The sequence below is a fragment of the Branchiostoma floridae genome, chromosome 16, assembly GCF_000003815.2.
Source record: "Branchiostoma floridae strain S238N-H82 chromosome 16, Bfl_VNyyK, whole genome shotgun sequence".
Classification (NCBI taxonomy): domain Eukaryota; kingdom Metazoa; phylum Chordata; class Leptocardii; order Amphioxiformes; family Branchiostomatidae; genus Branchiostoma; species Branchiostoma floridae.
The window spans coordinates 6,770,636-6,785,211 of NC_049994.1; the positions used below are offsets into that span (position 1 = coordinate 6,770,636).

The window sequence follows — 14,576 nt, forward strand, 5'->3', positions numbered from 1 at the left end:
ATCATATGAAAATCCATACAGGTAGAAAACCCTTCAAGTGTGACCAGTGTGACTATTCAACTGCTTGGAGCACTGCCTTTAAGCACCATAAAGCAAAACACAGTGGTGAGAAACCCTACATGTGTGAAGTGTGTGGGTACCGATCAACTAGGAAGTGGGACTTGACTCGACATATGACAAAACATACTTAACCACCATATGGCAGCAAAAGATAGTGGTTGGTAGGGGTTTGTAATGGTACAATACAGAAAATTTAGGTCCAGTTATGATCCAGGTCCAGTTTCGGACCTGAACCTGAACCTAATTATCTGTGAAAACGTTTGAATGGGCAGTATTCAAAACAATGGTCCATTTCACTGCAATACAGTACAAAGGGATCTGTTTCATGAAGTATCTGACAATTTGTAACTTACATTTTAAAATCCTATCTCCATGTTTACAACACTAATAACTTAGACCAAGTTTGACTGTGGCAGCCTTTAACTCTCCTCTACTTTGCTCTTGTTATTATCTTGGGCTGGTAAGCCCCAAAACACATGAACGCCTGCAGGTACAATCTGTTCACTTTCTAATTGGTCCAAAATCTGGTCCAAAATCTATTCTTGTTCAGGTTTGTTTTGTCCAGACTGGTACAACAAGAAAAGACGGTTACCCACCCCTATAGTGATGAGTTTAGGTATGTAGCAGCTCAAAAGACTGACTCAAGCCACATGAAGTGAATTTCATCTATAACATCCTCTGCAGATACTGAATCCAATTTGCACAGGCAAAAAATAAAACTAAAGATAACAAGTTCTGCCAGAAACAAGGCAAGACTATATATATATAAACCTTGTAACAAGAAGTGTAGAGATAAAATATGACATTGATACTAACAGGTATTTTATTCCTGTATTCAATAAAATTTGTAATATATAGTACAATGTAATACAATACAATGTGACATAATATTTCAGACTCTCAAGAAAAAGTTGCTTGAAAGCCACCCTTAAAGATATGTCTGTACAATCTGAATTGAAGACTACAGTTCACTCTACAGAAGCAATTGAAAGGAAAGACTAAGAAAAATCTTAGCTTAAGCTTCTCTTTTTACATTCCTCTGTCATTTAGTAGAACTCTCATGCTGCAGAGAGATAGTTAAAAGTTAGACATTACTGACTAATAATGTAGTTGGTAAACCTGTAGTAACAAACTTGATAGCATGCTTGATTAAATGATGGATGGTTTACGAAACATAGTAAACATAGGTCCATATACGGGACTGTTCTTCAGTGTTAATGTTAACATAGACCATTACAGGACTGTTATTAAGTGATGATGTAATCATAGGTACATACAGAACTGTTATCCGGCGTTGATGTTCTCTCATAGGTCCATACAGGACTAATATCCAGTATAAATGTTATCATTGGCTAATACAGGACTGTTATCTAGTGTCAATGTTATCATAGGTCCATACAGGACTCTTGTTTAGTGTCAATGTTATCATAGGTCCATACAGCACTATTGTAGCAATGTGTTCTTGAATGAAATTAAAAAAAGAAAACAGTCTGTATTTGTAATGTTTCTCATTTTGCTAAACTAGTCCAAAAGTGAAGGGGAGGTGAATGATTTTGCACACAACTGCGTGAAACGAAGAAAATGACGTTAAGTAGATGGGGATGTATTCTCATTTTATTTTTATATTGATTTTGAATTCAATCGACACTACAGTGACTTACAAGTAATGATATTTCTAATGCAAATATGTCTGACGATACGTATCTTTGAAAACTCTGGCGTTTTACTATTATTATTGGAAAACTTTAGCATTCACCTTAACCCTATCCAGACTGGGCTTTTTTGGCATTCCCTTGACTGGGGTGGGTGGGGGTGGCTCACCCCCCCCCCCCTTCGTATGTTCAAAACGGCTTACTGTACGATCACCAAATTTGCAGGAGGTAATATGCTCGTCAGGTTTTATCATCATTATGACGCAATATTACGTAATCATGACGTCATTAAGCGATTTTTTTGCTAAAACGGGGAATTCCCATAATACCTAAATATTTCACACAAAAAGGTACCAATTAAGGTTTCTTATCAATATCTAAGTTGACTTCTGTTGTCAAATGCCGACGTAAAGACGTCAAAACGACGTCATAGAATTACGTCATATATAGTTTAGCTATCCGCCATCTTTGATTATCAACCTTAAATGTCTTAAGATACCTTTTTTTAACATATAACGCTAAACCCTTATGAAACTGGATTAAAAACGTTCACAAATGTTTTCTGTAAGACAATACCATGTAGTGACGAAATCCGAGTGAAAATAAGCTGGTCATAATTTTTCATCATGATATTGTCGTCCATCTTGGACTTTGACCAGTTACGTCATCTCATTAGCATAATTCATGAATATTCAATTAAAAAAGTTAAACTTGGTTGTGTTAGATGTTAAAGATATAGGAAAAGAAGTTAAGTTTAGCAAGAAAATCTTAATATCCCATTGTTTAAACCAGATTTGTGTAAAATTTGCCTTTCAGAAACCCGTTGCCATGGCAACACGAAAAAGTATGAACTTACTTTTTTGGTTTGAAATTGTTGCCAACAATATTCTAGGAAAAGTCACCAAGTTTGGTTGTTCTAGCACAAGCCGTTTGGAAGGTATACGACGTCAAAGTTGCCGCAGGCACTTTTTGCCCCCCCCCCTCCAGTCTGGGAAGTTGTGAACAAATTTACACATACAAATATTTTGTGTTAATTCCCTACATCTAACAGAAGCATCAAAGCATTGTTTTCTTTGAACAGCCATCGTGGTTATTGACCCTGGAGTTCCGCAGGGTATAGTGTTAGGCCCTCTGCTTTTTCTACTTTGCAATTATAACTTCTCCAACTCAGTAGATCCACACGTTGAACACTTTGCTATCTTTATGTCTGGGTTGACATATTTTCTGATAGTGGTAGATGATTATTATCATTTTAAATCAGCATTACGTTACGTCACAAACAAAAGGTTATTAAAAATAAAGCAACCAGCTTGGACCTGCCATCTTGGGCCTACAATCTTGATGAACTTGCCTACATTATGAATTGTACATTACAAAAGTTTTATTGATTTACATACTATGTTATTGATGGAAGTTTATATCTTGTATAATCAATGTCGTCAAACAAGAAAAGAATGCGACTAACGAAGATCCATCGACACATAAACGAAAAAAATGCACTTAAAACCTTTATGTACAATATTAATATGCAATTTTAATCCGGATTCCTGACATCATTCTGTTATGTTTCTACGTTATATTAAGTTAAAAGGTGAAACTGGTTTTGCAAATCTGGTTTTGTACAAACTTTATGTTTATATTTCTTTGGTTTTATAAAACTTAACGTATAATCATGTTATTGAAATTAATTTGGTTTTGTTAAACGTATTGGAGTTTTCCCCCAAGGGGGCTTTGAAAAACGCCATCAGACGATATGATTTCACCCTGGTTAAATAAAGAATAAACAACCAAAAATTCAATTAACATTAAATCAAGGATTATGAAACAATAAGTTAATGATACTAGTTTTCTTCTTAAGGACTAAGCCTAATATTCTTCCTAAATCTTTTAAGGAGAACGTCGACGTGGATAAAATTACTAGTATTGTGCTTTACGCTAGGGCAAGATATCCGGTCTTGATGATACAATTTTAACCTTATCTTATAATTTGTTGTAGAAAAGAGAAAATAGATGCCACAGATAATTTAGTGTTGTGTAGCAATATCAGAAAAGGAAATAGTGGCAAGATTTTCATTTTCAAGCGTGAAAATAAACTTTATTTATAACTAGAGTTCGGCGATCTCATACCTCCATGAAACATTTTGAGCTTTTGTAAATTTTATGCAAATGACTTATCATTTACATAATTTATCCTCGGCGATGTTCATTAATGACTAACGTACACATGTCACAAGTGTAAACTTTCCATCATTAGCTATTTCTATATATATTATGCAAATCAGTTCCACATTTGCATATTTGGTATCTGCTCATGTTTCACCTATCATGACTTACATGTGCTACATTTACTGAAGTTCAGCTATTGAAAACACTGGAATTGTACAATTTCCCCATTAATTATGCAAATTAAGTCCTCATATGCATAAAATGTATATCATTATGAGCATCTTTGCCTAATCTACCTGCATGCAAAAAATGATAGCAATCCATCATTCCTTTCCATAGCTATCCTCTTTGGAGTGTCTTGACAAAAACGCCCCTGCAGTTTCAAAATTAATTGTCATGACGTTAAAAGCTATCTACCACCTAAATATCAAAACCATATCATGTCCGGTATAAGATATTAGGCATCCTTCCATCCTTCCATCTTTTCGGTACAGGAAATACATAGAAAAAAAATGATATGATAGAATAAGCTCATTAATCATGCAAATGTAATCTAGTTTTGCATAATTAGTATTCATCTTGTATAAAATTGTCTAAGGTACCTACATACTAAAAATCATGAAAATCCATTGTTTCCTTCTTGGGTTATCCACTTCAGAAGCTTTTGACAAAAATGCCCTTGCTATCCTTAACCTAGACGCTAGGGGCCATACTTATGTCACTTATTCATGAGCATAAGAGCTATCTAACACCCAAAAATTGGGATCATATCTTGTTCAGAACACGAGATAGCAAAACCGGAAGTTGCGTTACAGTACCAAGGATAGCCGCTAGGGGGCCTAAAATCTAATCACTTCCAGCTTTCATCGCACCCCACCAACACATCAAGTATGAAACTCATCCATCCAGCCGTTCTTGAGTTATCTTGTTGACAGACAGACAGACACACACACACACACACACGCACACACACACACACACACACACACACACACACACACACACACAAACGCTTGTGAAAATATAACTTCCATGACATTTCATGGAGGTAATAATCCGAATTATAGAAAATATAAGCCATAAACTGTAACACAATGAATAATAATGTTGAAGAATTATGCGACGTAAGTCAATACGAAAGCGCTTTCAAGATAAAGAAATATTGGAACACTCTGTCATAAATTTTCGGGATCCAGGGGAGTAAAGTATTTAATCGAAAACATAATCAAAGCAAAATGGACTTACAGGGAAATATGGTCAATTAGGGAAACAGTAATAAACTATGGACATGTATTCCTTGTCAGTCGTTTAAAGAAAAAAATTAACGAGTTCTCCATTTTCTTCACTTACGTCCTTTATACTTTGCATTATTTTTTTTGCTTTTTACAAACAGATGAGGACAATGTGGCACTGCACTCAAATTTTTGAAATTTATATCAACCCTCAAGCACCCGACCTTTTTTTTGCGACTAAAATGACCGAGTGGGGTCCAAACGGACCCCAAAATGTTTTTCATAAAATCTTAATTCCAATTCTTATCGGTGATCATTGTACATACATTGCTTCGTCAATGTAAGAGAAATATTTTGAGATGTTAAGGTGTTGCTAATTCCAGCTCATCATCATAATTTATGCAAAAGGTCAGAAGGGTCACTTTTGCACGAAAGCTATTCTGACCAGAGGGTGGAATTTTGAGGCCCTCAGCAACTTTTATGGCTTTTAACTCACTAACGGCTAAAGCTAAAGCTACGAAACTTGGTAATTTCTCACAAAATATTGTTAGCAAGAGTTTAAAGTCAATAAAATAAGTTTATCATTTTCTGGGGTCGCCATGGCAACATAATTATAACAGGCATATTTTTGCCAAAATTTGCCAATTTCGATTTAAACAAGATTCACTTGGTAAACTACACTTGTTTTAATACAACAATTAAATTCTATGAAATTCACTGTAATTTTCGTAATTTAAAATTCATGATTTATGCTAATTTCATGATGTCATTGGTCAAAATCCAATATGGCCGCCCTTATAAACTAAATGACGTCATAATGTCATCATATTATATGGTGATGACACAGAAGTTTTTGTGAGGATACAGTTTTACATGTTTATCAATCTCTAAAAGTTTGGTGGTCATACGGTAAGTAGTTCAGGAGTTAGGTTCAAAAGTTTTTTTTTTAAATGTGCACGTGGACCCCAAACGGACTGAACACAGACTTTCTTTATAGTTTCCACAGTAATGTACCAATCTTCGTAAAAACTTAGGAGAAGGTATAACAGATGTTGACTGACAAAGTCACGGAAGGAATTTTTCTTTAGATCATAAATGTTCAAATGGCACTTCAAAGTTTACGCCTGGGGTCCAAATGGACCCCACACGTGTGTTTGAGGGTTAACAGTGCCACATACAAGGTATAGACAGAAAGTAAAGGTAGTCTTTTATCTCCCTGACCGAAGTCAGGTACCCATTTTGACACCTAGGTAAAGTGAGGAAGGTCGTGTAAAGTGCCTTTCCCAAGGGCACAACGTCGAGGGCACGGCGAGCTAGATCGAACTCAGGACCTATAGATTCCGTGCCGAACGCTCATAATACCAGCTACGCCACGTCTGACGCCACGATTCTTCTTTGTACTTCTTGTAGTCGTGACAGCCGCGGCAGCTACAGTGGTGGGACGTTCCACCGCACCAGTTTCCAGGGGAGCAGCATGGGGTTTCACCGTCAGGGGCACATTCAGCAGGGTTACCGTCTTCTGCAGGGTAACCCTTACCACATCTCAAGTCGTCTCGCCACTTATTCTTAAGACCTATTGGTGTTAAGATTTGTATTAATCGATATTTACACAACAATTATCCCGTACATTAAGTAGGTGTATGATTATAAGTTCGTTATGATGCGGTTACATTTATGATTGCAGTAAACCTTTTTTATGCAAATAGGCGTTTACATAAATTTTGAAAGTGATTTGCATCATTAATGAGCTTACACATGTCACAAGTAATTAAATTTCATTATTCATCACTTTGATACATATTATGCCCTTTCTTGCAATTTTTTGCATTAATTATGCAAAGCATTACCTCATTTGCATGTTTGGCATCTGTTTATGTTTCACCAGTCATTATTTTTATCTTTTGTACATTTATTGAAGTCCACTTACGAAAAGCAATGCAAAAGTTCCTTATTTCTTATAAAAAATGAATCTGCATAACATGTACGTATATCATTGCATACATCTTTGTCTAATCTACTTGCATGCCTTTAAAAATGAAAATCAGTCGTTCCTTACGTCACTTATCCTCTTTTTAGTGTTTTACAACATGCCCTTGCAGTTTCAAAATTAGATGTTAGGGGGCTCAAACAAGCCAAAGTTTTAGAGAAAGGATATGATAGAGTATTCTCATTAATTATGCAACTGGCCTCCTATTTTGCATAACTTCAAACGATTATAGGGTTTACGACACAGATAGGTCAAAAGATTCTGTATGTACCTTTCCTCTGGTAGTAATTTCGATGTGGCCAACTGTCCCACTCAGAACCAGGATGTGCCGCCGTGTCTTTGGCACTTCTGAGGAGATAACACCGTGCACTACCGCCCTCTGGCGATCCCGCGGGGCGATGGTTGAAGGACAGACATGGCGGGCTGACGCCGTCGTACCTGCCATAACCTTTCAGACAACGGCGGGCACACTCGTCGGCGTCTATGTCGTTGTATGCTCTTATGAGGCCAGAAGAATCGCCGAAGAAACGACCCTTTTGCTTGGTGAAGAGGTTCTCGTACGATACAGTCGCTTAAAGGGAAACATTTGTAGCATTAGACAGGCAATAGTTGCGAGCGAATACATGAAATTTCACCCAACCCAAAAATGTGAATTTTAGACAAAATGCTCGGAACAAAAATGGACTCTGTTGGTAGCGCTTCCTGTTGAAATGGATCACGTCCAATGTGGAACTTTGTGGAAATTCACCTATGCACGACAATAGACCCTTCCACATGTAAAATGAACACGTCCAAAATTATTTACGCTCACAAAAGGGAATATTGAATTGTCAACCCAGTCCAAAATCAAATCAAGGAGAATTATCCATTTTGTGCAAAAATTGACACACAGTGTAAAATAGTAAGATAAACTAGTCCAGATATGCTTTTACTCCGAACATGACCCTTTGTATAATCAACCAAGTCCATAATTGAATTGTATAAAATGTCCCAAGTACTTGATTGAATGTACTCTTGCAGTTTACATATTTGTGGATGTAAAATGGCAAAAAGCGCTTAAAGTGGTTCATCTAGTGGGGTAAATTAAGTCCGGGAATATGCATATCATTGGTCATCTGCTTTCAAGAATCAAGGAACAACAGCCGAAAATTTACAGTTTACGTCTACAAATGAATAGTTACTGTAGTTATTCGGTTATACATATGTTAGAGGACAATTTTTGGGGGTAAAACAAGCGGCCAAAATGTTACATAAAACAATTGGTGTAATGTATGCCAAAAATATTATCGAAATCTTAGGCCATATCGTTTTAATTTTTGTTGATGTTTGAATTTGTAATTAAAAATACAAAGCAGGAGGGGTAAACTGCACAGATGGTAAAGCCAAAGGTGGAGATAAGGGCTTTCATATACTGGGAAATAAAACGAAGACACTACATGTATACTCCAGCTACACGTGTTATCATTTTCACAGCCCATTGAGTCTCGCATGCAGGTTAATGTAAAATGGACCGTTCCAAAAACACTTATTTAAATGTAGACTGTTGCATAAATGCGCAATGTCCAAAATTGAATCTAAAAAAAATGTAGCCCATGTAGAAATGAAGTTTCCAATTTCCATACCTATGTAAAATAGGTCCCGAAGTAAAAAAGATACACTTTTGTATAATTACCCAGGTCACAAACTATACTCCATGTGAAATAATTGAGTCTTTTCGAGACCTTACATTTCGGTTAAATAATACCCTGAAATCCAAAAATAACTCTACATTCTACGTTAGTGTCAGGCTTTGTGGTATGACCCACGCCTCGCCATATCAGACTTGGTTTGATTATGAATTAAGTGGAAAGTGTTATATTTCTCCTCGTCTTTTAGACAGAAATTATGCCACACTACATTCTTATTTGATGGAAACTGATGGACAAGAGGACCCAAACTATACTACATTTGCAACATCGTAGACGACTGTTAATCAAATTTACATTTCATAGTTGGGTGGCCAAGAGTGTAGGCAGTATTAACATAAACAGTAGAGTTACCATGAAAATAGGTAGCAGGGTTACCGGCAATGTAGGCGGTGTCCACTGCAGGGTGACCATCGGTGTAGGTAGTGTCCACTGCAGGGTGACCATTGGTGTAGGTAGTGTCCACTGCAGGGTGACCATCGGTGTAGGTTATGTCCACTACAGGGTGGCCATTGGTATAGGCAGCGTCCATATCGTGGTAACCAGGAGTGAATGTTGTGTCCAAATCAAGGTGACCGGCAATGTAGGTAGTGTCCACTGCAGGATGACCATCAGTGTAGGCAGTGTCCACTACAGGCTGACCATTGGTGTAGGCACCGTCCACACCATGGTGCACAGGGATGTACCTGTAGGTTGTGTCCAAAGCAAACTGCCCAGGGGTAGTTACAGCATCATCCGTCTGCCCCATCTGCAGAAAAGAACGTTTGTTTTAGTACATACAAGTAACAGAACTGGTGACTAATTTGAATAAGGACGATACTTTCCATCATGTTAAATGATATACAACGAACTATGCCTTCCTAAAGGGGCAGCAACATATTTTGCAATGGACAAAAACATAAGGGTAGGCTATAGCTCTGAACGGATTTTACCTTATGAACGGCCCGAATCCCGTTGTAGTAATACCAGGTTCCGAATACGGCCGATGCCGTCAGCAAAGCCGTTATCATCACAGCAATACCTACACTGGCCACAGTAAACCCTGAACATACATAAGAAAGCAACGTTATTGTTTTTTTTTTGTGAAACTGACCCAAGCGCTCATATTAGGTCACATGTATTACAAAGAATCATCGGGAGGCGTATGATTTAGAAACCATCTTTAATAGAGCACCTTCGTTGATCCTTTGTGTTTATGGGTGCGAGTTTAAGACCAGCAGCTATTCCAAAGAACACTCGACGTGTGTAATGGAATTCAACGGGTCTTAAGTCAAGCCTATTGAATCTTTTACGGAAACATTAAGTAAAGTAAAACATTTTCTAAACAACCAAGTACATAATATCGTAATAGGATGTTAAAAAGCTTAAGGCTGCCCTTAAAATGGTCTATAACGCACGCAAACATATAGGATCTCCATATATAGGACCTGCAGTGGAACATAAAAAAACGGAGGAAAAGAAATAATATAGCTTAACTCTATTCAGACCGGGCTTTTCTGGTCATCCCTGGACGGTGGTGGTGGGGGGGGGGTATGAGGTCCTCCACTTCTAAGTCCTCTAACTCTTGAACGACGTGCCGTAGGGCCACCAAATTTTCAGGACATAATATCGACATAATATCTGACGAGTATTTGATGTTTGACGTTACGTTGACGTAAGATTATATTTGACTATATTGATTATATTGGCCGGACCCATGAAAAAAGGGTATTCTCAGAAAACTTCAAGTTATACTACAAAAATATAACAACAAGTGCAGATGACAGATTAATAATGTTTATTACGACTTGTATTGCCAAAATGACGTCATGCACATCTAAGATACGAGTTACGTTCCGCTATATTATATCCACCACCTTGAATTTTTAAAACTACCTTTTTTGCAACAAATTATCACAAAGGGCAATGGAAATGGACTAAATTCATTCATTTAGATGGTTTTTGATGAAAAAATACCAGGTAGTTACAAATTCTAAGGGATGATTAGCTTGTTATTCTTGATCTGGCCATACGGTCCGCCATCTTGGATTTTGGGCTGATGACGTCATCAAATTAGCATAATGTACGCATGTATAATTATGAAAGATATTCTAAATAATATAAGATTTTATTTATGTAACAAAATAGCAGTAATATAGCAAATAAATGTGAAAAATACGTTGTTGGAACCAAAAATAGTGATTTTTGGCAAAACTGCCTGTCAGCAAACGGTTGCCATGGCAACACGAAAAAAAGGAAAATTTGTCAAACTTCATAAAATTGTTGCCAACAATTTTTAGGAAAACTCACCAAATTTGGTGGCTTTAGCGTAAGGCGTTCTGGCGTTATAGGACATCGAAGTTGGCGCAGGCCTCAAAAGCCCCCCCCCCCCCCCCCGGTCTGTATAGGGTTAAAGGAAATGAAAGAATTAGAATAATCAAAATATATAAATTTATCATTTCAAATTGCTGTTGTAGGTAGGTACTGATGAACAACCAAAACAAATTATTTCAATTACATTTCATGAAACTATATCTGTACCTAAGGAAAACAACTTACGGCAACGTGCTTGTTGCGGAATGTTTGGAACATACATCGGATTCCTGTTCAGGGCGTCTGTTAAGGTATTCGGATCTGCATTTGGGATATGCATGTTTGTAGGTATGTCGGTGTTACCATCTACAGGATCCATTTGGTCAGCAACCTGTTCAGTGGAGTTGCATCCTGATATGTGCGATGAGTCTTGGACTTCATATGCGACGGCATAAGGTTCAGCATTATCAGGTGTGGTGTAGACTGGTTCCGGAATTGCAGCCGCAATGTCGTTTTGGCAAATTATGCCTTTGCCATAATCATCGTTGTACGTTGTTGTAACAACTGTTGTTTCATATGGGTTGGTGCAGGAATGACAACCACTTGTCTTTGATGTGTATCCAGAATCTGGTTGATTCACGGCTTTTGTGAGACACTTCTGTTTTCTGATAGTGTACAAGGGATTCGGGTATTTGCGACTTTGTCGGGAGGTTGCATTGATGCTTAATGTTGGAGTCACCATGTCATTCTGACACATGTTTTCATCAGTACCTGCATTAAAAGCGACATCATCTGAGGCAATTTTCATTCTATCGATTGCATCTGCTGTTGTGTCAGGCGTATGTTTGTCATCATCGTGTTCTTTGCACCCGTTCAGTATGGAGGGATGTTTGTCCTTGTCTAATTTCCCGGAGACTTCGTGTGCGTGCATCTTTTGTACAGCGTCAGTTAGATCATTTCCCGGCCTGTAGATACAAGTTTTAGAAAAGTAGGATATATATATATATATATATATATATATATATATATATATATATATATATTACTATCTATCTCTCTCTCTCTCTCTCTCTCTCTCTCTCTCTCTCTCTCACTCACTCCCCCCTCTCTCTCTCTTTCTCTCTCTCTCTCTCTCTATATATATATATCACCCCCAAGAGTGTTATTGACTTCGCCCAGCTCTAAATCTCCTAGATCTGTTATCCCCTTTAGGGGACCAAACAGCTAGCGAGTTTTTGGAGTAGCCTTCCAAACCTCCTTACCTGTGTGGATGGGCGATAGAATCTCACCACCACTCCCCACACCTACCTATTTGAGATCTATTTCTTTGTACAAACGCGTCTTCAAACTGCCGCCATTTTGTGCATCCGCGGTATGTGGTGGATTTCGTTCCCAGAGTTTTAAAATCTTCTACTCACAAATCATAAAATAACTGGAAAACGGCACCTATGTTCGTATTTTTGGACCAATTGGAACCCTGAAAAAAGCGAGTAGTATATGGGATATTAATGACCTGGGTTTTGTAAAAATTGGAGCCTTCTGATCGGTCCACGTCTCCTTGCCATATGATGATAATGTATATTTCCCGGTAACATAACTAGAGAGAATTATTAGGTGTAGAATAAGAGATTTCTCAGAAAGGCTCCTGATGGGATCGTTAAGAGGTGTTGACATAATTGGTAGACATCTGCTTTGTATCTGCCCTTACCCAGCTGAAAGTCAAGATATATAATCAGAGATGTATTAGAACAAGCGGGCGGTAGGAGTAGACAAGAAATGTTCCAGTCTGAATAAAGAACTTTACATCTGCTACAACAACTCTGCGCGTGTTTTCACGTCAAGACGTACCTCTCCACACATATACAGCAGCCATAAAGATATAAGTACTTACGACAAGGCGTCTGTGTGGGAGGATCGTGGTAGGAGTCTTCTTCGCCTTCAGAATTAGTCTCGGCCGCCACAAAATACAGTTCTTGGTCCAGGAGTCGACCACTGCAGCCATGTAAAGATTTTAGCAAATGAAGTGGTCAACAAAATTATCATTAACTCAAATAAAAGTTGTCATGTGAAGATATTTCACAATGCCTTCTTTTCAGTGAACTACACACTTTTTATCAACAGACTGATAACATTTCAGGTTTGCTAATATTTATGCATATTAACGCCATACGTTTTCCCAGACATCTAAGCACTGAGAAATATATGTCTACAGTTCTTAAATTGTTTTGACACAAAATTATAACCTTTGATATCATCTAAATGCGTAAAAAATAAAATAGATAAGATAGTTTTGATTAACTGACATCAAGTCTAGCTCCTTTTCAACGTTAATCTTCCAAGGACCATGTGACAACAAGTTACATGTATGTACAAAATAGCAGGTCAGAGGTCAAAAGTCGAAATCGTCAAGTTGCTTCAAGAATCGATGACTTAACATATTGTACATCAATAAACATTGCTATTAGGCTACAATATCTACAACATCTTGAAGGTAATACTAAGTCCATTTGAAGTATTAGAACAACAGAAAGAGATTGAATACACCGACCAAGAGGTCCCACCCATTATTCTATCATGGTTCTATTTTGAGCATCTCCATAAAGACAATAGAGTCCATTAAAATTAAGGGTTGCCATTTCTATAATTTCAGAATGGTTTTTAATTCTTTTCAATTAGCTGTGTAGGAGATTTGATATTTTGGAAATATTTTGAAATGCTATTTAAAGTTTCTAAACATTTTCCTGTTTTTTTAACCCTCAAACCACCGTATGGGGTCAAAACTGACCCCAGGCGTATATCGATGTGTGCCATCATGGCATTTCTGGTCGGAAACAAATTTCCTCCAAAGAGTTTGTTTGTATATATGTCCTATAACTTTTCATACGTTTTTAACGAGATTGGCTCATTATTGATTAAGTTATCTTAGAAAGTTTATGTATGGTCCAGTGGGGTCAAAACTGACCCCAGCATTTTTTTAAACAAACTTTTGCGACCCACACCTGAACTACTTATCGTAGGATCACGAAATTTTTAGAGAATGATGTGCATGTGAGCCAAAATTATTGTAACAGCTTTTGTACCAATATCATGTTATATGACGACATTATGACGTCATTTAGGTAATCTCGGTCGCCATCTTGGATTTTGCCTGATGACGTCATTGAATTAGCATAAATTATGAATATTGGGTTATGAAATTTACGTTGAATTTCATAAGATGTGATAAACAACTGATATCTGCTAAGAAAACCTTAAAACTTAAATGTTTAATGCAAAATTAGAAAACTTAATAATAATAATAATTAGCAATAAATATGTCTGTCAGAATTTCGTTGCCATGGCAACATGAAAAATGATGAACTTACTTTTTTCACTGAAATTTTTTGCTTTTACTATTTTCTCAAAAGTTACCAAGTTTGGTGGCTTTAGCATGAGCCATTCATGCGCTATACGGGTTCGAATTGGCATTCAAAACTTCTTTTCCAGTTTGATTAGCCATTGG

At 37.2% G+C, this 14,576-nt stretch overlaps 1 protein-coding gene across 1 annotated transcript in view; it reads left to right on the forward strand.

Moving 5' to 3' along the window:
• The window catches only part of LOC118403515 (histone-lysine N-methyltransferase PRDM9-like), a 1,598-nt gene extending 879 nt beyond the window's left edge, over positions 1-719 (forward strand). Inside the window, exon 2 of the mRNA XM_035802246.1 lies at positions 626-719. Coding sequence (XP_035658139.1) covers positions 626-719 — 94 coding nt within the window. The remainder of the gene's footprint in view (positions 1-625) is intronic.
• The last annotated feature ends 13,857 nt before the right edge of the window (positions 720-14,576 follow it).